This window comes from Anoplophora glabripennis, unplaced genomic scaffold (genome assembly GCF_000390285.2).
Source record: "Anoplophora glabripennis isolate ALB-LARVAE unplaced genomic scaffold, Agla_2.0 scaffold29, whole genome shotgun sequence".
Taxonomy (NCBI): domain Eukaryota; kingdom Metazoa; phylum Arthropoda; class Insecta; order Coleoptera; family Cerambycidae; genus Anoplophora; species Anoplophora glabripennis.
Window position 1 is genome coordinate 1452107 of NW_019416257.1, and position 24887 is coordinate 1476993.

Sequence of the window (24887 nt, forward strand, 5' to 3'; positions counted from 1 at the left end):
GTCACAGCCAACCCTTACGGTTTTTCAAACGGTTCAATTGTCTGTGAAACGGCAGCGCTATTAATCCGTTACACTAGGTATACCTACTGCACTTGCAGGTTTTCACTAGTTGAACATCGACTGGGAAGTTCGCTGTTTGGTATTCTGGGGTTTTACGATACTGTACGATATTTATAGCGTGATCAAATTCATCTTGTCAGAGATGCGCAGTGGCAACGTCACCAGACTGGCACCAGAGTGAGCTCATTCTAAGTCTGAACATCTGAGAAAAAGTTATCTGAACCACAGACAATATAGCTTCGCTTCAGACAGCGCCTGGACTAGGACAGCAGTTTTAAATTTCCGAATTGCCGATAGAGTACACCACCAGCAGTATTTTAGGAAGATTCAAATGGAACGTCTTATGCGTATCCTAGCAACGCATAAAAACAGTTTGACAACGTTGTCGCGCGTACGCACGAAACTTATTTTGTACACTTTTTTTATCAATGCCTATTTACTTACTTAAATGTATGATGTAGGTATTGATAAAAATGTTTTAAGGAATGAATGAATAAGGAACCTATGCAGTCAACTTGAGACGATCGGATATTTTGCAGCGGTGTCGCAGTTGAGTTATTTAATCATAATTTCGTTATTAGCTACTATTTTCATTTTTTGGTATTGATATACCGCAGAAAATATATTTATATATTATATAAGCGGGGGAGGGGGGGGTTTGTCCTGTGCCTGTGTGTTTGAAAATGGTAAATTATGCGCAGAATACAAAATCCGCTGCGCAATTTGTGCTTACAGAGGACTTTGGTTATTAATATGTTTGGGTTTTCGTTTGCATTTTGACTTCACTTACACCTTTAATGATTTAAGATAAAAAAAAACTTTAAATACAAATGTAGGATTTTTCCTTTATTATCTTTTGATATGATCAAAATTATTATTATACACGTTTAAAATAAAAAATTGTTAAAAAAATTAAAATACTTTCTTATTGAAATAACAAATAACTATTTTTATAACTGAAACATATACATATACAGGGTAGCCCATCGAAAACGTACCGCATGGCATTACAGGGTAGTAAAGAACTTTTCGGCAAAATCCAAAAACAAGTCAAATTTATTTCTGACGGGGACAACTTTTAGCTCAAAAAGCATACCAAAATCTTCAACCCCCTAAGTGGGGGTGCTATCCCCTAAATTTTTTCAAATGGGAATGGGGGTCAAGTGGGGGGTCATTAGAAAGGGCTTTTAATTCTCTATACATCGATTCTTACTTTTTGAAAATCGATTCATTATTTTAGAAAATATGCAGCTTTGAAAATACGAACAATATTTTTGACGAGAAATGCGAAAATCGATTTAATTTTACTTCAAAACTTACGGTATTAGTCAAGTAAATGCTGAAAATGTTGTCCGCCAACTTGCATACAATGATACAGGTTGTCTTCAAACCGTTGTCGAACATTCTGGAGCACTTGCGGTGTTACTTCGCGACATACATTAATGATTCGTCCTCGCAGATCTTCCAAGGTATCAGGTGGAGTGCTGTAAACTTTGCTTTTAATGTGCCCCCAGAGAAAGAAATCTAAAGGATTTAAGTCGGGTGACCGAGGGGGCCACTCAATTGCACCTCTTCGTCCTATCCAGCGTCCTGGAAACGTCTCATTTAGGTAATTGCGCACATTGAGCGAGTAATGTGGAGGAGCTCCGTCTTGCTGGAAAATCAGTTCGTGTTCATTGTAAGCAGGGTCGTCCTCTATGATATTTGTTAGAGCTGGGTCGATGACATTTTGTAGTAAATCCAAGTACATATCGCCTGTCAAATTTCCAGGAAGGAAAAAAGGACCTACAATGGAATTTCCAAAAATACCTGCCCATACATTCAACTTCTGGGGGTGTTGGGAGTGTGTCTCATGGAAAATCCTTGGATTGGTATCAGCCCAGTAACGACAATTATGGCGATTCACTAAACCATTCAAGAAGAACGTACACTCGTCCGAAAAACACACATTAAAGAGGAAATTATCGTTTATCGCTCGTTCAGTCATTATTTCGCAAAATTGCAAACGACGATCAAAATCGTCTTCATTTAGCTCTTGCACTAGCCGAATCTTATAAGGATGGAATTTGTATTTTTTTAATATTCGTTGGACACTTGTACGACTCACTCCTGTCGCAGTAGCCAATTGCATTGTACTCAGCGTACTATCCATTGCCACTTGCCCCAATACCGCTATTTCCGTAGGTTCATTTAGTACCGGATTTTCAACCTGCCTCTTTTTGTTATGAACGGAGCCAGTTTCGCGAAATTTGGCCACCAATTCGCGAACAATTTTTCCAGACGCATGTTTCTCAGGATGCCGTTGGTTGAACAGTTCGGCGACCCGATTTCCGCATTCATTGTTTTTGAAAAAAAGCTCAATAATTTCTACTCTTTCTGGAATTGAGTACACCATAATTAATCAATTTAAAAGACTCGGCAGTATTGGTACTCTTCAACTACAAGTCACAAGACAGTTATCTAGCAACTTCTTGTGGCCTATCTAAATACGAAACAAAAAGCGGACAATTTTTTGCTCACCAAAATCAGGCTAAAGAATTCGCAAATCAGAAAAAAAAAAGCGAATTCTTTTGAAGGAATTTACCAAGCTAATACCGTAAGTTTTGAAGTAAAATTAAATCGATTTTCGCATTTCTCGTCAAAAATATTGTTCGTATTTTCAAAGCTGCATATTTTCTAAAATAATGGATCGATTTTCAAAAAGTAAGAATCGATGTATAGAGAATTAAAAGCCCTTTCTAATGACCCCCCACTTGACCCCCATTCCCATTTAAAAAAATTTGGGGGATGGCACCCCCACTTAGGGGGTTAAAGATTTTCCTATGCTTTTTGCGCCAAAAGTTGTCCCCCTCAGAAGCAAACTTTACCTGTTTTTGGATTTTGCCGAAAAGTTCATTACTACCCTGTAATGCCTTGCGGTAAGTTTTCGATGGGCTACCCTGTATATACCCTTTGTTTTACTGACGATTTGACTCATCCTAAAACGTTAAAAATCTGTCGATTCAATTAGTTTTTAATGACATTTTTTTGGAAATTCAAAAAAAATGCCTCCTCAAAATAAAATTTAACTTATTTCTCAGGTTTTTTTTAAACGCCCGCTCTGTGCAAAGTTTTTATTTAAGTATTTATTTTATTTTCATTAAACTATTTAAATTAATTCAAAATCGCATACTGAAAATGACAGTAGTTGTTGCAATAAATCTAAACATGAAAATATATAACTTTTTTATGAAAAATGTCTGGTTTATCCTATTATTTTTCGTGGTTAACGACTTAACCTACTTCTGCAATAGACCGCACTTAAAACTTTTCATCAAAAAACGAAATTCGATTAGATCTAAAACACGTGTAATCCCATATATTTTAATAACCAACGCGTGCAGTACTTATCAATTTAATAACAGGCCGACACTGTGCTATTTACGTTAAAAACAATCGTGTTTACTGCCGTTCCATTATTATTCTCTACTGGAACGGCGTGACATTTGAATAAGAATGAGAGGATCCAATTAATTCTAAAAGGAGTCTTTTCTGTTTTATATACACTTGGCCTCTAAATAATAAGTGAGTGTTTCGTTTCAAGCTTTATTTATATCCACTGTAAGTTTTTAATCCGAGGGTATTTAATAAATAACAAGTGGATCTTCTGTTTCCTCCAGTATACAGGTTTCTTAGACTTAAATAGCTTATTAATTATTTATTTATATTTGAGTTTATTTTATATTGCAGAGAAGCAGTGCTATTAGATAAATGATTTGTAAATTCACCATTCAGTAAACTAACTTAGTTGACAGTACCAATCGTGCAGTGTTGGTTGCATAAGCTCGACGATCACGTGGCTTGTAATCATTTATGAAACCTCTGTAGGTGGCGCCCTGTTAGTAGGTTAAGGGTGTCTCAAACTCGATATTATGGACCTACTGTGAGGATACAAAAAAATTAAATAAAAAATGAAACACGTGGTGTTAAATGGGATGAGGTAAGCTTCATTTTCAATCGAAAGTATTATCTTTGGGATTTGACAGAAACGACTAAAGACGTCATCAATTATATTTTTTCCAGAAACATACCCAATTTTTGTTTACTGTTAAAAAGCTCTCTTTTTTCTAATAAACTTTTACTAGAGAAATTTTTCTATATTGCTTCCCATTTAAAAGTTATAAGCAATATCATCCTAAAGAATCTCAAAAGAAATTCCACCTAAAAATCACATTAGCGGTGAATGGATCAAGTATTCGTTGGACAATAATAATTGCATGTTCGTTGTTTAATGTGCATATTGTCACAAAATAACGAGCGTTCAAATAAAAACGTGGTCGAAGTTGGCTCTGACACATTGGACGTAGGGAGTAGCTTATAGCGACCAACTTAACCTCATTTCTCAACGAGCTGTATAGCAGCTGTCAGTTTCAATAACGTTAATGACTATATAACTTTATTTTAAAGAATAATCGTGATAACAATAACAAACAATTAAAGGAGCTGCGGAAAGTGTCCCCCTCCTTGTTATAACAATAAATTAAAGCAGCTGCTGAAAGTGTCCCCCTCCTTGTTCCAAGCACTTTTCACACCTGTTCCTCAAAGAATTAAAGACATTTTCTAAGATGCTCGGGGTATTGTTAATTTCACGAATCTTGTCTATAAGTCGAGCCTGCAGATGGTTTAAATCAGGAATAGGCAGTTCAAAAATAGTGTTTTTAAGGTAAGGCCACAAAAAGAAATCACACGGCGTAATATCACATGACCTCGGTGGAAATTCATGTTCAGCATTGAGACTTATTAGTCGATTTTGGAAAACTTCCCTCAACATATTCATCGTCTCGCCTGCCGTATGTGCCCTTGCGCCATCTTGTTGAAAGTAAAAGTTTGTAATTTCGTTTTCTTCCAGCTGGTTAACAAAAGGAGCGATAATTTCTTCTCTATACCTTTGCGCAGTAAGAGTACCATTAAAAAAAATAGGTCCATAAATCCTCCTTCGATTGAGAGCACACCAAACTCCAATTTTTTGAGCGTGTAGAGGGCCCTCGACAAAAAAGTTATCTGGTTTTTCAGAAGACCACATTCTCATATTCTGTGAGTTTACGTAACCACTTAAATGAAACCAGGCTTCATCAGAAAAAAAGGTGATATTATGAAGTTCACCGTAGTTGTTTAAAAACCATTCACAAAATACAGCCCGTCGCGGAAAATCAACTTCATGAAGTTCTTGCTGACAAGTTAAACGATAGGAGAACAAACGCAAATCTTTTTTTAACACTGTGTGGCAGGTACCGACTGATACTCCCACCATTTGTGATAAAACACGTACAGAAGTTCTTGGCGCATTTTCCATTATTTGTTGGACATTTTCTTTTAATTCTTCAGTCCGCTTTTTAGGTCGGCCGCTTCCTTCTTTTCTTGTTACACTGCCCGTTTCACGAAAAACATTAACACAACGCTGAACTGCACTTTGAAAAATTTTGTACTCAACAACGCCGGGAAATTGATTTTGAAATTCTATGAAACATTCCTCAATAGAATACTTCCATATTCCATCAATCTTGCGTCCATTTCTAAAGTAGGACTCTATGATAAACACTTTTTGTTCTTGAGAAAACACCATTTTAAACGCTTTTTAAAACGAAAATATTCAAATTGATAGCGGCGATATAGCGCTTTGACAGATGACGTTTAAGTTCATTTGCTATACGCTACGCCCTACGTCCAAATTTTCAGAACCAACTTGACCACGTTTTTATTTGAACGCTCGTTACTTGTCATTACTCAATACGATCGTCAAACGTACAACTTTTGTGCTTACAAAATGTTTTTTCATTCAGAAAAAGTTGATTTGTTGGTAATTTACGGCGAGTCACAAAAAATTCAAGAAGAGCTGTAGAGTTATATCAAGAAAGGTATCCAGAGCGCCTCATTCCTAATCATAGAACCTTTACAAGATTGAAGGCAATCTTACGACGGAATGAAGATGCATTTTCTGTTCGGAAAAATCAAATAATTGACCGAAGGGTAAGATACAATGTTAATACAGTAGACTATTATAATATTTCGAACAAAATCCACGAAATTCTATACGGCAGGCTAGCCGGGAATTAAATTTGGATAAATCAGCCGTTCAGCGAATTTTAAAGACCAATGGGTATCATGACTACAAAATTCACAATTTGGAGTATTTGCCGGAGCGAGCGTCATATTGAAAACAAACTTAATTTTATAGCTCAAATTGTAGTAAATGTAGAAACTGTTGATCAGAACCTTTTTTGGCACGTTCTTTGGACGGACGAAAGTCGGTTTGACAGTAATGGTTTGCCAAACAGGCGCAACGAACACTACTAGACCAGGAAAGGAAACATTTTGAAATTTATTAATTACTGGGCATGATTTTATTGTTGGAAAGTCTTGGGAATGATAATAGAAAAGGCATCCATCAAATGGGTTATGAAAGAAGTATAGCGTCATTGTTTTTTATCAACAAATATGTCAAAAATTCGTCATTTTTCGTTCTGCGCGGTATTGTAAAAAAAACTATTAATCTTAGCAAAAAAGTTCAACAGACGATTTGATCTAGAGAAACTCATCTTTAAAATGAGACTCTATAAGTTAAAATTGCTTTATAAACAAAAAAAGTTATTGAAAAATTAAACGGAAAAAGTGCTTTTTCTTTAATTGTTAATAACTTTTTAAATAATTAATAAAATCTTACCAAACTTTCCCAAAATGTGAGTTTTTATATCTTTAAGAGATGTGCAGAAGACGGGCTCGATCAGTCAAATAGTTTTTGCAAAATTCCATTTATTTATCCCATTTATGCAAAAAGACCCATTTTCAAATGACTATTCCGGGGGCATTGTTATGACTAAAACATTCTTTTTGGGCTCATTTTCTTCGAAGGGACACCAAGTATCCTCTAGTTAAATTTTTTTTTTTTTTTTTTCAAATTTAGTTGTATATAATTGTTACCAAATAGAAGGCACTTTTTTCCCTAATAAACAAATAAAATAACTCCGCGGTTTTTAACTTTTGAAAGAAGTTATATAAACTAATCGAAAGCTCGTAAAAAAAACTACAAATTGAAAAAAAAAAACAAGTTTCTACGACCAATAGGTCCGGAGTTAGCAATTTTTTTTTTAATCACAGAACAATTTGTTATAAACATTAAGACCTGAAATTTTAACATTTTGTAAACGAAGATTTAAACTTTATGCCCTGTTAATTTAAATTGAATTTGGCCATAATTGATCAATCCAGAGCCCGTCAAAGTAAGGGTACGCGGCAGTAGCCCTTTAGGGAGTGGTGGTAGCTCAACGAAAAAATTACTTCTGGATTATTTCTACCCTTGTAAAACCACCCCCTACCCCCCTAAAAATGAATTTTTTGAAAATTTTTTTTTTGCATTTTTTTTAATTTGAAATGTTTTAGATATTAGTTCTCAATAAAAAAATGTTGTCAAAATTATTTTAACCCTTCAAAATTAATTGCACCCCCTCAACCCCCAAAAAAATCTATATTTTAATTTTTTTATTTTTTCATACATTTTATATAATTATGGATTTTGTATATTGATTAAAGGATTAATTATTTTGTAAAATTATTATTAATATATTTATTTATAATTAGTATAAAAATATATAAAATATTTCCATAGATACTACTGACGGCAGAATTTTTTTTTACAATTCATTATAAATTTCAACTTCGATTTGGGGGTGATTTCCGTGATTTTTAGGTGGTATTTCTCTCTTTAGGACGATATTGCTTATAACTTTTAAAGTACTGCAGAAAATTTTCCCTAATAAAAGTTTATTAGAAAAAAGAGAGCTTTTTAAAAGGAAAAAATTAAGGTATGTTTCTGGAAAAAATATAATTGATGACGTCATTAATCGTTTCTGTCAAATTCCAAATACTTTCGATTGTTAATGGGGCTTACCTCATCCCATTTAACACCACGTGTCCCAAATTTTATTTAAATTTTTTATGTTCTCACAGTAGCCCCATACTATTGAGTTTGGGACACCCTGTACAAGAATAAATACACTTCGTAGATTACATCTCACTCACCCTGTACATTCTTTGGCATCGGGGGAAATTTATTTCCAACGTCAATAAAATTCGCGTTTTCGACAACTAAATTGAAAAACTGAAAATTTGTTTCAATTAAAAACCCAACCCGGGGAAAGCCGGGAAAGAATACAAAACAAATTGATGGCGTTCGAGTTGGGAAGACATCCCACATTCCATATGTTCCATGCAGATGTTGCTCCTATATATCGAAGTGAATTTAATCCCCAACGCTTTTCGATTTACATTTTTAATTTCGAATAACACCTCTCGCGTAAGTGCAACGTAAAGAGCCATGTAATCCAGTTCGACAGGAGGGTCCGACTCGATTAATTCCACAATGGGAATATAATCTATCCATCCCAGCCAATGTACCTACTGCGTTTTCGGCTTATTTTTGTAAGTACGGGAGGGGAAATTACAAAATTAATTATTTGGAAGTCGGGATACAGCAGACCATACCAACAATATATGTTACAAGAGCATACATATGAAAGTAAAAAACGTTTACCCTTGACCGCCTTTAAGGTATCAGGAAAAATTCAGCGCAGAAAAATTTTCAAAATTCTTGCTTGCAAAATGTCCACGGGTTTTAAATTTTTTGTAGCAATCAAACCTGCCAGCTCTTTTAGTTCGATTGATCCTCTTTATTTTAAGCCGTTCAAGAACTTTGTAGGATTTTTTGTCCTAAGTACAAATCGCTCTTCAAAACGAAAATGATCTTTTTGGCTTTGAAAATTATTGAAAATTGTCTAATTTGTGCACTAAACCAGCATTATTTAATGAGACTGCTTAGTTAGCAAAAAAAAATCAGATGAATAAAAAAATTAACCACTTCAGTTGGTTGACGTTTCGAAAAATAATTTTATTTTTGTTCTCGAAACAAGGAATTATCATATTTCAAAATTTAACCATAATAAATGAGCTGACCTATTTCTGCATTTTATGCATGAAAAGATTGTTATTTCAAGTGGCCTCCCCTTGAAACTAATATCTTAATATTTACAGATATTAAATTATACAAGGTGATTCAGTCATAATGTCATTAATTTTAGGGGAAGATAGGGAAAAATGTGCAGAATACGAATACGCGATAATTTTTTTTTAAATATGTACATATAATTCAAATCATTATTTAAGTCCCTTTTCGGACCTACAAAGGTTCTTCGAGAGTGAATCTTGACTTGCCGTATTATTCGGTCATTAACCTAGCTTTTAATGCGTTTTTAATTATTGTGAACGACAAAAACAGACCGTTTTACCTAGACACATAAATATTTTTTACATTTTAAATGTTAACAAATATTATTTATTTGTTAATAAAAACAAACGTATATATAATGATAAAAATCATTTTCGAATGTTAGGTTATTCAGTATTTTCAATATTGGTAACATTTTCACTGTTTTATAATTGAATATGAGTTTTTAGTATTATATTCAATTAATTATTCACTTTGTAGTACCTAGTGACTTATTGCTTGTCAAAGAGTAGTATTGTACCTACCTATTTAAAATGACAGTACGGATAAAAAAAGCACTCACTCATCCGTCCATAGCACTTTGATGATAAAATTGGAATCCGCTGCACTTTGATGTAGAAACCTGTTGCAAAGTTCAAGACGACTCGGGAAATCTGCTGTTTCGCTTCAACGGTCGAACGCTTTGTAGTCCGGCGGTCGGCGCTTTGCCTGATGCGAAGTAGGGCACCTAGTTAACCGGATTAAAGGGTAATTTGCTTATTTTCTAAAAGGTTGTTTTTGATTTTCTGTCTTTATTAGGCCTTCCTAATACGTGGTTAGAATTAATGACATCACCCTGTATATAAAATACAAGACTCTTTCAAAAAATGAAATTTGAAACAATAATGTCAAAATGTGACAATCTGTCGCTGGACCAGGTCGTAGCTAGTGACCTTGGGGTAGATGGTCAAAAGCTATACTCTATTTTTAAACTAAGAGGAGCGTTTTGAATATTGCGCGCCAAAATGGTGGTTTCTTATTGGTTAATTTCGAGCCCACTTTACACTGCTAATAAATTTTACATTTTGACATTTGTTGTCATTTTGCCTCTTAGTTATCATCAGTTCGTTGTCATCGTGTTTTTACCTGCTTTTCTTTCTATTTAATATCCCAGTTACGTATAAATCAGTTCTTATCAGAACTAAACAACTTATTATATTGTTTATCATCCGTTTTTTCCAATTTTCCATTGGATATGGATGATGCTGTGCCGACCACGAGTAAGGCAGGCGCGGGAATTACATCGCCGTCGCCCCCAAGGAAACGAAAACAACTCAGTTTGGGGCATTTGTCTCTGGCAGAAAAGCAAACAATATTGAATTTGTACAAGAAAAGCCTAGATGATGAACCTACTCTTAAAACTGTCCAACTTGTATCCAAAATAGCGATGACGTTAGGTAAATTTATGTTAACATTATTCTGTTGTGAACTAACTATATTACACATTATACTTTTTTAGGTGTTGCAAAATCAACAGTATATCGAGCCATAAAACAGTATAAATCTACTGGAAGGGTGTCTACTTCCAAACACTGTGGTGGAAGACCTGGGATTGTTACATGTTTGGATGAAGCAATGAAGAATTCCATAAGGCGTATAGTACACAGCTTTTTCTTTAAAAATGAGATCCCCACTTTGGACAAAATATTAACCGAAATAAAAAGTCGTCAGGATTTGCCACAGATGTCCCGTTCATCATTATACAAATTTATGAAACAAATTAATTTCAAGTAAGGTTGAAGACATATAAATTGAAGAACGTAAGGGAACTACTAATAGAGGCTCTTAATAATGTTACAAATATGAACTGGAAAAAATGTGTAGAACATGTGATTAAGGAGGAAGAAAAAATGGGAACACTTGACAGAATTATGTACGATCTCATTGAACCTTTAATTATATCAATTAATAATAGTGAGAGCAATATGGATACTGACTCGTCGAATAATTCAGAAAATTGTTAGACATGATTTGTCCCTAATTTTTACCAATAATATAAATTATAAAAACATATTTTGTTACTTTGAACACCTGCAGATGATATATTACGAACGTAGTTCAGTTATCAGTTATTTGGCAATTATCCGGTAACTTAATAAACGTAGTTCGTAGAAATGCAACAATTCAAAGTAACAAAAACACCATTATATAATTACTCCAATGCTAGATGTAAAAATGTGAATCAATAAAATTGTTTTTAAAAAGTGAAAACTGGAATCATTTATATATGTTTGGTTCGTAGTTTATTATTTTATTCATATTCAGTTTTTCAATATTATGTAGTAAGTACTTACCTACCTACTTTAAAAATTTATATATAAAAGTTAAATAAACCTAGAATTAGATATTTATTCATTGCACATTATTTTGAATAGGTACTTAATAACCTCATTAAAAGTAATGAAAGCTTATTGTACTCAAAATGAGGTTAAACACTTGCAGTGAGTATATACTTGATAGTCTGATGCCACAGAAGTTTTATCCAGTTTTATCTTCTGTGCTGATGCTATCTGGGGTAGTTTTTAGTAACTTTTGCAGTGTAAATTTGTCTTTGGCATTCACTCCTCTTAGTTTAAAAATAGAGTATAGTAACACTGATGTATTTAGCATCCTCAAAAAGTGACCTATACCTACCATTTTTATATTACATAGTTTTTTGGAAAATATATAATAGCAGTAGTTGTCTAAGGGTGATTCTGGACCACTTCAAAGTCACTCCAGACTACCACTGGAGCTGACACCAGGTCTCCAGCAGCCATAGCGACGATGTCCTCCAAGGTCATGCCCCTCCAAGAAGTTTCAGTGGGGTGCAGGGTGGGAGATCTTGTTTGCAGAAGAAGAGGTAGGGGTCCGTCACCAATGACCAGATCCCCCATCCCCGCACCCCAATGACACTTTTTCAGCAGAACTTTGAAGGACGTAGTCGTCATGGCTGGTGGAGGCCTGGTGCTAGCTCCAGATGGCGGTAGCCCAGTGGTAGCCTCGAGTGACCTTATTAAAGTGGTTCAGAATACCCTTAGACAATTTATTTGAAAAAATCCTCCACCATAACAAAAATATTCATATTTTTGGTGTTCTATGGTGCTTTTTTCCAAAACACTTTGTATATGAGTTCATAAGATGATAATTTTAATGAATTTGATTAAGAGATGGGTCTGTCAGGAAATACATTTTGGCAGTTTTAATCTTGAAATGAGAAACCGTTTTACTAATACAGAAATTCTGGACAATCTTTTACTGACATGCATGAAAAACAAATGCTTAACCACCGAAACTGCGCAAATGAACAAGACACCGGATTCTGCACGCACGATAAGCACAAAGGTCACCTATCTCTTGTTTCCACATTAATGGTGCATATTATTCTAAACAGACCGCTGATTTTAGTGACCTTTAATTTGAACCAAATAACAGATCGCTTTAAAACTGATACGAGATACCCATCAAGGAAGTGACTCATTTTTTCCATTCGCCACCAAGGTGCGTGACTAAAAATATACGGAACTGAGACGTGAGTGACATCTATATCCGCGTATAACGGATCTGAGAGATAGGTTTTTTGATCTCTGGTCAACGTCCTAAAACGAAATATTTAAAAAAATATCGTATTCGATAAGCAGAGAGACGAAATTGTACCGCTTCAGCTTGCTTTAGCAGGCTTTGGCATGGTACGACATTTGTTTAGAATTCCAAGAAGAGCCCTGGGTCACTTTCTTGGAATTAACCGCATTCGACACCCGAGATAGAAAGACATTGGCGGCGTGACGTTCACCGTAGCAGCTTGCAGTGCATACTGTGTTTTGCAGTTACGAAGGCGTACTTTTTCGGTTGTTTTCTTGAAATTCTATCTCAACAAATATCATACGGAGTCGACAGATCTTTGAAATAAAATAAAGAAAGGAAAACCAGAAGCTTGTATACTTATACTATGTATATACAGGGTGTTTTTGAATGAAGAAACATAAATGATAGCAGTGAATCTTCTTTTAGAAACTTTTACCTCTAGCAATTTTCCTTTAAAACTTTTCGTTTATTAATATATTCATCATTAGTAAAATTTGGCATAATTCTTGTTAATTTACACCCAAAAAGTATTTAGCTGATAACAGTGACAACTTACAGAAGAGTTAATTGTGACAACTGGCATGACAGCAGCACACTTAGTTTTTCTTTGATTGATTGCAATCATATACGGTGTTAGGTGAATGGTAATACATTTTATTTTTTATTAATAATTGAAAAGTTTTAAAGGAAAATTGCTAGAGAGGTAAAAGTTTCTAAAAGAACCAGTTTATCTAATGCGTATTTTTGGATATCGAGTTTTTACGAAATATAAAAGTTATGGAAAAAAATGGCTTGAGGGGTGGTTATTTCAACCCCTTTCGAGGGGTTAAAATTTTCGAAAAATAGTTGAAAACTCGCATCTGTATTAGTAAACAACCTGTAAAAAATTTGTTATTTGTACCTCGTTCGGTTTTCAAAATACAGCCAATTTTCATAATTTTTTTGGAAACTGATGGCCCATATCTCTTCAGGGGTGAATATTTTACTAAGGCGATTTTTTGCAGATCGTGTTCTTTTGAAATGTAGATTCACTGGTATCATTTATGCTACTCCATTCAAAAACACCCTGTATATATTCTTTTTTATAAAATTTTTGAATTTTTTATACAAATATGTTGTAATTAACATGTGTTCTTAGTGAAAGAGATAAAATATTAAATACCTTTGGTTTGGTTTTGTATCTATTTACCTAACAATAATTTATAAAGTAATATAATTACCTAACATTCAAAAAATCCTTCTTCACTCGAATACAGTTAACTTTTGAAAAAAAAATATTGTTAGGACCTAATTTTGAACAACATTCAGTGGTTTCTACTCATTCTCATTGTCATATAGTCTTCTCCAAAGTAAGTAGTAAGTAGTGACTCCACCAAAGATTTATAACTGAATCGGTAATTTTGTTAATACATAACATATTTTTTAAAAGATAAAGTTTATGTATCAAATATGTTTTTATTTTTAATCGTCTCTTAAAAAAATTAAACTGTATATCATCTTCCATAAGAAATTGAAACACTGTTGATATATAAATTTAGCAAGGAATTTATGTAAGTGGTAAAAAGAACTGGGCCTTGTACAGTTCCCTGAGGAATTCCAATTTTGGCTTCTAAATTCTTGCTGTGCTGTGATTTTTACATTTTCTATGGCCCAAATAATTTTTAAATAATTCTAATGTGTTACCACTGACGTTGTAATGGTCCAGAACAACAATGAATTGCATATGAGGCACAATATCGAAGGTTTTGCAAGATCTAAAGATACAGTAATACCTTTTTGATCATTTTATAGACAATTTTTTATTCCATTTACTAATTGATATATAGCATTACTTGTGTTACAAGAAATGTAAGGTAATCAGCTAATTCAATTTTAAGTATTTTTCGAAAATTTTTATAAATGTTGAAATTAGACTGATTGATTAATAAATTTGCAATTTCACTTTGTCATGTCATTATCATTTGTAAATTGTTTATTGTTTTATGTATTATTTTTTCAATTTGGTTTTCGTTTACAGCAATGAAAATTATATCAAATCTCACTATTTTCATTAGTTTGATTAGTAAGTTACTTATTTGTGGCATAATTTTAGATAAGTAATATTTATTACATCAAAATTATTTTTCTGCTTACCAAAATCCCAACGTTTTGTATATGGACGAAAAATATCATTTCCATATTTCGTTCCGTTTACCCTTAATCAATTTTGACTTTATTGTGATGGATTGTCGGACGCATCATTAGATTTCAATAGATTTGACAGGCGTATATCCGGTACAGGAGAGTTATCGAGCGCAGAAATTTAAATTCGTCCTGTTATTGGCGATCACAGTCCATTTGGCGTGTGCCCAGACTCAACATCATGGTTTTGTAATCTTACCGAATTCGATAAAAGTGAGGAAAGGGGTATTTTCAGAGAGTAATTCTGATGTTAAAAATAATTTGATTAATGGGAAGTTACTAGTAATGTAGTAAACAGATCGAGGGCTAGTTTTCTAAGTAAAAGGTTTAGAAAATTCTGTATAAAATATAAATGTGAAAATAAAAGTAAACAAGCCGTATTTTAGGTAAATCTTTAAATAGGCAACATGCTGAAAGCTTTCAAATCTAAAAACACGTAGCACAGAGATCTTTTATTGCTGTATCTACGTCGCTGTCATTATTGGCATATCATGTCATCAAACTTGTTTTAGTAAAAGACTCATAAATGCATGTTTTTTTTTTATAAAAGCAGTTTTTTTAATTGGGAATGGAAAATAATAATATTTGTTTATTCAAAGATTACAATATTTTGTATATAACAAAAATTTGTATTTCTTTTTGTAAACATTGATTACAAAATTGTAAGGTTGATGGAAGTTGAATGGACTAACAAATCATTGCTTTGAAAATTATTTTATCTGCTCCCACTATAGTAAATATACTAATACATTGTTTTTAAGGAGGTAATTGGATTTTACCGTAGAAGTAGAAGAAAAAAGTGACTTCGAGTTATAATGCATATTACATTTTATTAATTATTAAGAATGAATATTTATAGTATTTGTACAGTTATCACATTTAGTAACATTTATAAAATCTGGATAATTATTCCCCTCGCGTTTACTAATTGTCACATTTTTCTCAAAATGATTTGACCGCTCTATTTCAGTCACCGGAGGCTCAATATTATTTGACTGATCCTTTAAAACAGCATGATGCGACGTACTACTAGAACCTGTAGTTGAAGTGTCATTTCAAAGAATCCTGTTGGCTATTTCATTTTTTGTTACTTAAACTGCCAGCATCATAACTTTCTTCAAATTTGTGGCTGATTTCCACCTACCATGTTTCTTGATTGCTAATACATCAACTCCTGTATTAGCCAGTAACGTTATCGATGTTCTTCGGAATGAATGACCTGTATATGTTTCAGGATGTTGTAGTTTCAAAAACTGTGTAATCTTATTAGTAATCGTAGAAAGGATATTTTTGCTGACTGGTTGGTTGTAACGTCTACCTGTTTGATAGCGCATAAAAAAAGCATGAATAATTTCCAATATAATCTTGATACATTTCTTGAGAATTTCTAGTTAAGAAACAGAATCCAGACGAAAAGTAATTGTAAACGTACGTGACATACCATTTTCAGAATCTGGAATTGTAGCTACAATAATGTCATCGAAATTTTTGAAACTGTCACTACCTTCATTAGCAAATATGTGTTATCGGGTGCCTGAACGAGAAAATCGTTGATTTGTCCTCTTGTAAAAACGTTTAACTTTTTAGGTGTATGGCCGTCATTTCAAAAATGCTCTCAGCTTGGGGTATTTTCTTTGCAATCTCTATATGCTCGTCCGTAGCACACTTTCGACTTCTCGGGCAATAAAAATTCGCAGGGCAGCATTTGCTGCACTTTCTATTTGAAAATCATTCATTTAGAAATAATAATTCAAAACCAGCAAAATTGCAACTTTTATGTAGCATTGTTTATAAACACATTAGAAACGACAAAATCCAAACAGCCAAGGCGACTTTGCAAGATTTCGAATAATGTCAAAATGAATTGATTAAGAAATGTCAAAAAATAAAACCTAATCTTTATTTCATGAACCATAAGTTAAGTATAATTTACCAGTCTCGGACTCGCTCCGCTCGGGCGCAAAATCGTGCTCGACTGGTAAATACAAGTAGTATTTACCTCCTTTATGGTGTAAATAACTATTATTACAAGCATAAATATAAATCAAATAACATCATTTCAAATTTAATATTTGTTATTTGTATATCGCAGTCTATGTTTTATTAATTTTGTATGTTTTTACTTTGAAAACTAATGAAGTATCAGCTTTTCTATTTTCTCAGTTTCCTGTTGTAAATTAATTACAGCTTTATTTTTCAATAATTATGTAAATAAATATTTATTTGTTAAACTCATTTTTTAAGTAATTCAACAGATTTGCTCTCCAAATAGTACAATTTTAAATTTTGTTATAGTACTTGTTGCAATTTTTCTATCGTTTAGTGTTTTCTTTATTATGAAACTGATATTTGGGCGAATTTAAAGTTAGATTAACCTGCAGTATAAGACTAAAGATCGAGGTTTTATTCTAAATAATTTTCTTGACATATGACTTGGCAAACTCGAAATTCGTTGATATTCGTGCAAAAATAATGACGTTCCATGTGAACAGAGAAACTCACCAATTCGCTGTTTCAGTTTCAGATCTCAGAATGTAAACATTTCTAATTTTGAAAGTGACTTTCTGGACACATTTATTATTCTTCCTGTATGAAAAAAGAATATTCAATTCTACTCGCACAATTTTTTGGACACTGTATATTCTAAAAATTTTCACAATACATCTGGGAAAATATTACGGAAAATGTACAAAATTACAAAAATACATGCTCGTAATTTATCACCCTGGATTTTTTTACTCCGAACATATTATTTCCCAGATTATCTCGACGTAACGGCGCGCAACCCCATTTGTAACATTCTATGGGCCCCTCTCTCATCTCCAGATGTTCCCCTCATTTGTTTTATTTGCTCAACGATGATTGACTTCTGAATATAACAGCGCCTTTCATGCCGATGCAGTTGAACGCGACATAATATATTAATTTAATACAGTCCATTCAGATCACATGCAAATAAATAAATACCAGCGTTCAAACGCCTGTGCGACTATGTCGCTCCTCGCGTCACAATATGCATAATAAATCGTTTAATGATAATGTTATTGGATTAAATTGACCCTAATCGTTTGTTCCAGAAAAGGAAAATGGTCGTGGACTCGACTTCGACGCAGGTTCTTAGGGACTTGGAGATTTCCCTACGTACAAATCACATAGAGTAAGTATACGAGTGATTAGTACAGTATTGCAGTCATTGAATGACCGTATTTTATGAACTTTAAACCTGATACACGGCTGTAATGTTGGTTGCAGCCCAAAGTCAAAGAGTTATCTACTACAACCTACACAACAGACTTCCTAATTAACCCATATTTATCACATAAACTACTCAAACTGTTTTATTAATACAGGGTGTCCGTTAAAGAATGGGCCAAACTTTACCACTAGATTCTACGACGGAAATTAATGGGGAAAAGTCACATACAATGTTGCTCATAAACGCTAGTTTTCGAAATACATGGTATTGAAGTTGAAAAAATAAGTAACATTTTCTTTAATATCTTTCTACTACTTCGAACTAATTTCGTGAAATTTCGTATCGGGGGTTTTTTGGGATGAGAAATTCGAATTTAGTAACGACTTCGTTGTATGTTCTAGAGGGCACCACAAGCGACAATTAGGACCCATTTAAAGTGCCAAAACTTTTTTGTGCCACGGTATATTTCACTTTGCTAATATCTCTTAATTGACCAGGGCGGTTTTTTAAAAAAGAAATATCTTTCCAAGTACTTTAAAATTATAATCTTGAAAAAAAAACTAAATTGCAAATTAATAAATGTAATCTAATTGTTTAAAAATAAAAAAAGAGTGTTAACATTAACTATGCACTGTACTTTACAGCATTTTGTTTAAAAAAAGGCCTAAATACTGTATTTTCATGGTTAGTTTTTATTTTCAATGGTTATTTGGACTCCATTACCATTATTTAAATTTTGTTAAAACAATTACATTGGTATTAAATCTTATCAGCGTTAAATGCATAATATTGAACGTTGTTTTATGTATATTCCTAAGGTTATTGTGTGTTTATCCTCTAAAATAAACATGCTTTTCTCTACCCTTGTTTAATTAAGATAATAGTTTTTTGTAATACTGTCCAATGGATATTAATCAACAGTTAAATTAATTAGCAGCTTGCAGGAATATAAAAATAACTGAAACATATCACATTCCCGTCTTATAAATATTTTTTAATGAATAAATAACCCCTATGAAAAAGGCGATGTATTCCAAAAAAAAGAAAGAATTTAGAAACCTCTTATTTCATTAAATATATTTATGTTTTATCTATCAACAAAGGAGTTTCCACTACACTTTTGAAACCGTCTATCAGTAATATGTGTAGATAATTTTGAATGAATCATTAAAACAACAAGAGTTTCACCGATGTAGAAAACAATTAATAAAAAAATATATTTCGAGGTAAATTACTCAGTAAAAACATACCTGTTGTGCAACTTTATTATTCATTTTATCATATTATTTATGTTTTGATGTGTATAATAAAATGTGCAACTCAACTAAATTAATAAATAAAATTATTCGTGAATAAATTATTATCTTAAATTTTAATTTAAATGCTACATTTAAAAATATATTTTTTGGCAAAGAATTTGATATTGTGTCAGAAAAGATTTATACAGGGTGCTTTATAAGAAGTGTTTATTACTCTGATTTTGGTTCGATGTTAAAAGATTAACGTTATTTGTTCTAATTATACAAATTTTTGGAACAATTGATGCCAGTCTTTTGCTCTTTAAAATCGGACAAAAATGACGAAATTTTAACTTGTGGCATTTTTACCCGGTCTCTAGTTAGAGATAAAAAAATAATCTTTATCTCTTTTTACTTTTTTATCTAGGAAAAGGGCCAAAGATTTAGGAAATTTTCTTGCAATTTCGAAGTAACATGTAAAAAAATTGACTCTTGCATTTCGAAAGATACAAATTAAACTTTTAATTTTTTAAATGGAAAATCCTAGATACCTATTTGCCATGTTTTCTATTCATCTCTTTTTCTGATTACAATGATATATACCTGTCATATATTTGCTTTGATAGTTTCTACAATATTTTGGTTTATTTACTGATCCCGATAATCAAGATTGCCATGGAACCACTGAGTGGGTATGTTTCCTGCTGTCACATTTACTAAACAAATTTTTTAATTCTCTTAATAAAAAATATCTTATCATAAAAGATGTCTTATCCTTCTTATACCTTCATCCTATTCTAGACAAAAAATATACAGGGTGATTCAGAACTTATCCAAAAAAAAATTCTGGATGTACAGAGGACCCTTACAAATACAATTTTGTAAATAAAAAATCAAAAAGGGAAGTTCGAAAATGATTTAAAAATACACTTCTGTACGGCACTGGAAACTGATCCACTGTAAAATCTGACCCTGCGCAATGCGACCGGCATGGCGGTGTGATAAAAACGGACAAAAAACTTTCACAAGGAAAGAAATAAATATAATTTTATAGCGCCTATTTTATATCGGCAAATTCAACTGATTTTGCCTTTATTGTTATTATTAATTAATAAAATTAATTTTTGTTTTTAAATAATAAAATCATTTGACATACCCGATGTTACAACAACACTTGTTCAAGATTTTATCCACCAGCGTGTAAACACATTTGGTTCCGCCTTACTCAGTTTCCACGAACTAACACAAATGTTGTCTTGCTTCACAATAAAATAAAACGATATCCATCAACTCCGAGTTGCTATACACGCCAACCATTTTTGACACTAATTACTAAAAAAAACTATTGTAAACACCACAGATAACAGGTAAACACTGTCGCAACGACGATTGCAAAATAGGAGTCGCTGAGGCCACGTAGCTCTCCACGCGTATTGAGATTGACGCTAGAGACTACAGTTGTCCAGCTATGTAGTGGTTGAATGTACTATAACTTCAATAATTTTGTTCTCGCAAACGATATTGACTCCATTTCTCATGCCGCATCTATTCCCAAATTTTTTTGGATAAGTTGTGAATCACCCTGTATATTTCATGCTTTTTTTAAATGTTTTGTTACCCTCCTGATTGATAGTATTAACTTCGTTCAATATTTTCTCGCTTAGTTCATATAAATTCTTAGATCTTTATTTATTATTGTGGAGGATCAGTAAATAAAGCATAATATCGTATCAAAACATATGACATGTATATATCACTGCAATTATAAAAAATAAAAATATGCATGGCATTCCGTTAAAAAAAAATAAATGTTTGGTTTATATCTTTGAAATGCAGCAGGCAATTGTTTTTTTATATTTCTTGGATGTCGGAATTAAATTTCCTAAAATTTTGCCACTTTTTCCTAGATAGAAGAGTAAAAAAACAAAGAACATTGATTATTATGTGAATTACCCTGTATATAAAATATATAAATTTGCTGCCTTTATATTTTTTCATGCCGGTACAACAAATTAGTGAAATATAATCATCTTAGTTACCCACTCCACTCCATACATTATAATTATCCCTTTGTAGATGGGTGAGAGAGTTTTTGAACGAAGAAAACCTCGGCCTAGACGTGCTGATAGACTATTTAAGCTTCCGTCTCGGTATGATGCGCCACGAGCAGAGGATAGCGGAATCTCGAACAGCATCCGAGGAGAAACTAAGTCAAACTGGGCACAGCACGATAAACACGACCAGTATTAGTCTCGATAAGAGCAACGGCTACATCAGGATGCCCCTGGATATACCTGGAAGTCCTAGCTTAAAACGAAGGTCGAAACATGTAGCCAAGCTGAATATGGGTGACTCGAAGGATGACATTCACGTCTGTATAATGTGCATGAGGGCTATTATGAATAATAAGGTAAATTAGCGGCAATAAAACAATTCGTTTAATTTTTTAAATACGTAAATACTTGTCACAGTTAATCATAAAATAGAGACAAGCGAAACAAATCATTAAAAGAAAAACTATTGTGTTCCAGTATGGCTTTAATATGGTGATCCAACACAGAGAAGCGATAAATTGCATATCACTGAGTCTGATACACAAAAGTTTACGTACGAAAGCCCTCGTCTTGGAATTGCTGGCGGCGATTTGTTTAGTAAAAGGCGGACACGAAATAATCTTATCGGCTTTCGATAACTTCAAAGTGGTTTGCAACGAAGAGCACAGGTTTCAGACCCTGATGGACTATTTCCTTAACTTCGAAGTCTTCCATATAGAATTCATGGTAACCACTAAACATTTGATTTATATTAAAACGTATTAACGAGTGAATTTCCATGTTTTAGGTAGCGTGTATGCAGTTTGTCAACATCATAGTACACTCGGTGGAAGACATGAATTTCAGGGTACACTTACAGTATGAGTTCACAGCTCTGGGTCTCGACAACTACTTGGACAAATTGCGGTTCACGGAAAGCGAAGAACTGCAAGTTCAAATCTCCGCTTACCTAGATAACGTGTTCGATGTAGCCGCTTTGATGGAGGACAGCGAAACGAAAACAGCGGCTTTAGAAAAGGTCGCGGAACTTGAAGACGAAGTGGCACAAGTAAACTTTTCCCGTATAATATATCTAAGGTCAGGTCTAAAGAGAATTTGTTTTGTAGTTACACGAAAGTTTGCAAGATGTGGAACACAGAGCACTGGAGAAGATTGCGAACTTAGAAACTGAGTTGATACAAGTGAGACAAGAGCGAGATGAACTGGTGGAGGTTAAGAAGAAGGCCGATGAGGAAGTGTCGACTTTGAGGAGGGTGGTGCAGCACCACGAGCAGGAGTCCAAGAATAGGCAGTCGATGTTTGAATCGAAAATTGCTGAGCTCGAGCATGTCAAAAGCTTGCCAAGGGGATCGTCAAGTAAATAAATTTAATGTTTTTAAAAATTACTAATTTTAGGAAGTGTAATTAATGCATAACGGTTCAATACCTTTGGGACTGTATCATGCTGAGATTTTTTGATAATTCAAAAAGAATTACAAAACAATCATTAAGTTGTCATGTCACATCAGATGGGTCGATATTAGCACTAAGATTCATAAACTAAACACAGTGCTTTAAAAAATAATAAATACGGATTATAACTCAACTATTTTACTGTTTAAAAACTCATGAAAACAATACAATTTGACAAGGGAGTTTTCAACAATTTCATATACAAGGTGACCGATTAAGAATGGAAACACTCGCGTACAAAAGTTGTTTATGGACCGATTTGAACCGGGTTTTTTTTAATGATAGGTCTCCAAAAACTCCAAAATTTTGATTTTCAAGGCCTACTACGAATTTTTTTCAAGTGGAAAATAGCAAAATTTTGTTAGAGATTTTTTTATAAAAAATCTGACTACACCACTGGATTTAGGAACCCCTTAAATGCATTTGTACCAATTTTTGCGAAAAAAGTTCCCTCCTAAAAAAGTTATGACATATCGGCATCATCAGTGTTTGCCGTTGTCGGTGGGTGATATTCTTTTATAAAAACCGAATAGAACCCAGAGGGAAACAAAATTAAATAACAAACACTGGTTTAATAATTATTAATAAGAATCAATAAAAACCAGTATACACAAAATAAACAATTACTCTAATTGATACAAATTACAACAATTGATAAAAAAAGTAATGATTAAAAAATTACGTTTTTAAAAATGAAAAAGGAGTCTGTCACAGATGCATTTGAGGGGCTCCTAAATCCAGTGGTGTAGTCAGATTTTTTATAAAAAAATCGCTAACAAAATTTTGCTATATTTCACTTAAAAAAAATTCGTAGTAGGCCTTGAAAATCAAAATTTCGACTTCAAATTTTGCATCAATATAGAGCTTTTGGAGATCTATCTTTAAAAAAAAAACCGGTTCAAATCGGTCCATAAATGACTTTTGTACGCGAGGGTTTCCATTCTTCATGGGTCACCCTGTATGTAAATTTTCTCTTTAATTTTTTTTTACTTCTTGTTTACAGTGCCTATAAAAAAAAACTGTAATTACATTATATTTCCAGTGTCTGGCATCTCAGACCTGCCCCCGACAGTACCTGGCGCCACCTCGACGCCCAGCAAAGCCGAATCAGCGCCACCACCTCCCCCGTGTCCTCCCCCCGCACCCGCAGCTCCGCCGCCACCACCTTGTCCTCCTCCGCCACCCGCAAAACCTTCCTCGGGACCTATTCCGCCGCCGCCTGCCGGTTTCATGCAGGCTCCCGACGGCGCCATGACGATAAAGAGGAAAGTCCAAACCAAGTACAAACTACCCACGATCAACTGGATAGCGCTGAAACCTAATCAGGTCAGGGGGACGATTTTTAACGAATTAGACGACGATAAGCTGCACGGCCACATAGATTTCAACGATTTCGAGGAGAGGTTCAAGATCGGCAGCGCCAATGTTTTGTCGAACGGCATGAGCGAAACGGACGGGCTGTCCACTTTCCCGAGCAAGAGGTTCAAGAAGCCGGAGAATGTTACGCTGTTGGAGCACACGAGATTGAGGAATATTGGTGAGTGTATTTTTGCTATAAACACGAATTTGTACGTTCACTAATTAATTTTTGCAATAAACTATTTATATTTTCTATGATCCACAGGGTGTTTGTAATATATGTGTCGAAATAATTTACTGTGCAAACATTCATTAAAATTAGTCCAACCAAATTACACTTGGAGAAAAAAAAAATTGTTACCTAGACTTTTATAAGTAGAAATGGTAAAAGTGCTTATAATAAACCTAAAAAAAATAAATGCGTGAGCAGGGGCAGCGGAGGGTTGATTTGGGGGGGTTGAAAAGTTATGAAAAATTGTATCATTGGGATTTCTGGCGAAAGTTGACGTCAAACAAAAAAGTATCCAATACTAAAGTTGTAGATCATGCAAAAAGCTACAACTTTTGTAGAGGTCACATTTTAACATAACCTCAAAATATCCGAGAAAAATGCGAAAAACAGGTTTTTTTCTGTTTTTTTTCATTTTTTATTTCCCATTTCCGCAAAAATAATTTAATTTTGACGAAACTTGGTGAACATATACCTT

General features: G+C 33.5%; 1 protein-coding gene across 2 annotated transcripts in view; it reads left to right on the forward strand.

The window, feature by feature from the left end:
- LOC108908677 (formin-like protein CG32138) overlaps positions 1–24887 on the forward strand; it is a 143407-nt gene that overhangs the window by 107649 nt on the left and 10871 nt on the right. For both annotated transcript variants that reach the window (XM_018712796.1, XM_018712801.1), the window contains exons 4-9: positions 17959–18038; positions 21392–21725; positions 21847–22095; positions 22157–22417; positions 22476–22725; positions 23864–24358. In XM_018712796.1, the coding sequence (XP_018568312.1) occupies positions 17959–18038; positions 21392–21725; positions 21847–22095; positions 22157–22417; positions 22476–22725; positions 23864–24358 (1669 nt within the window). The remainder of the gene's footprint in view (positions 1–17958; positions 18039–21391; positions 21726–21846; positions 22096–22156; positions 22418–22475; positions 22726–23863; positions 24359–24887) is intronic.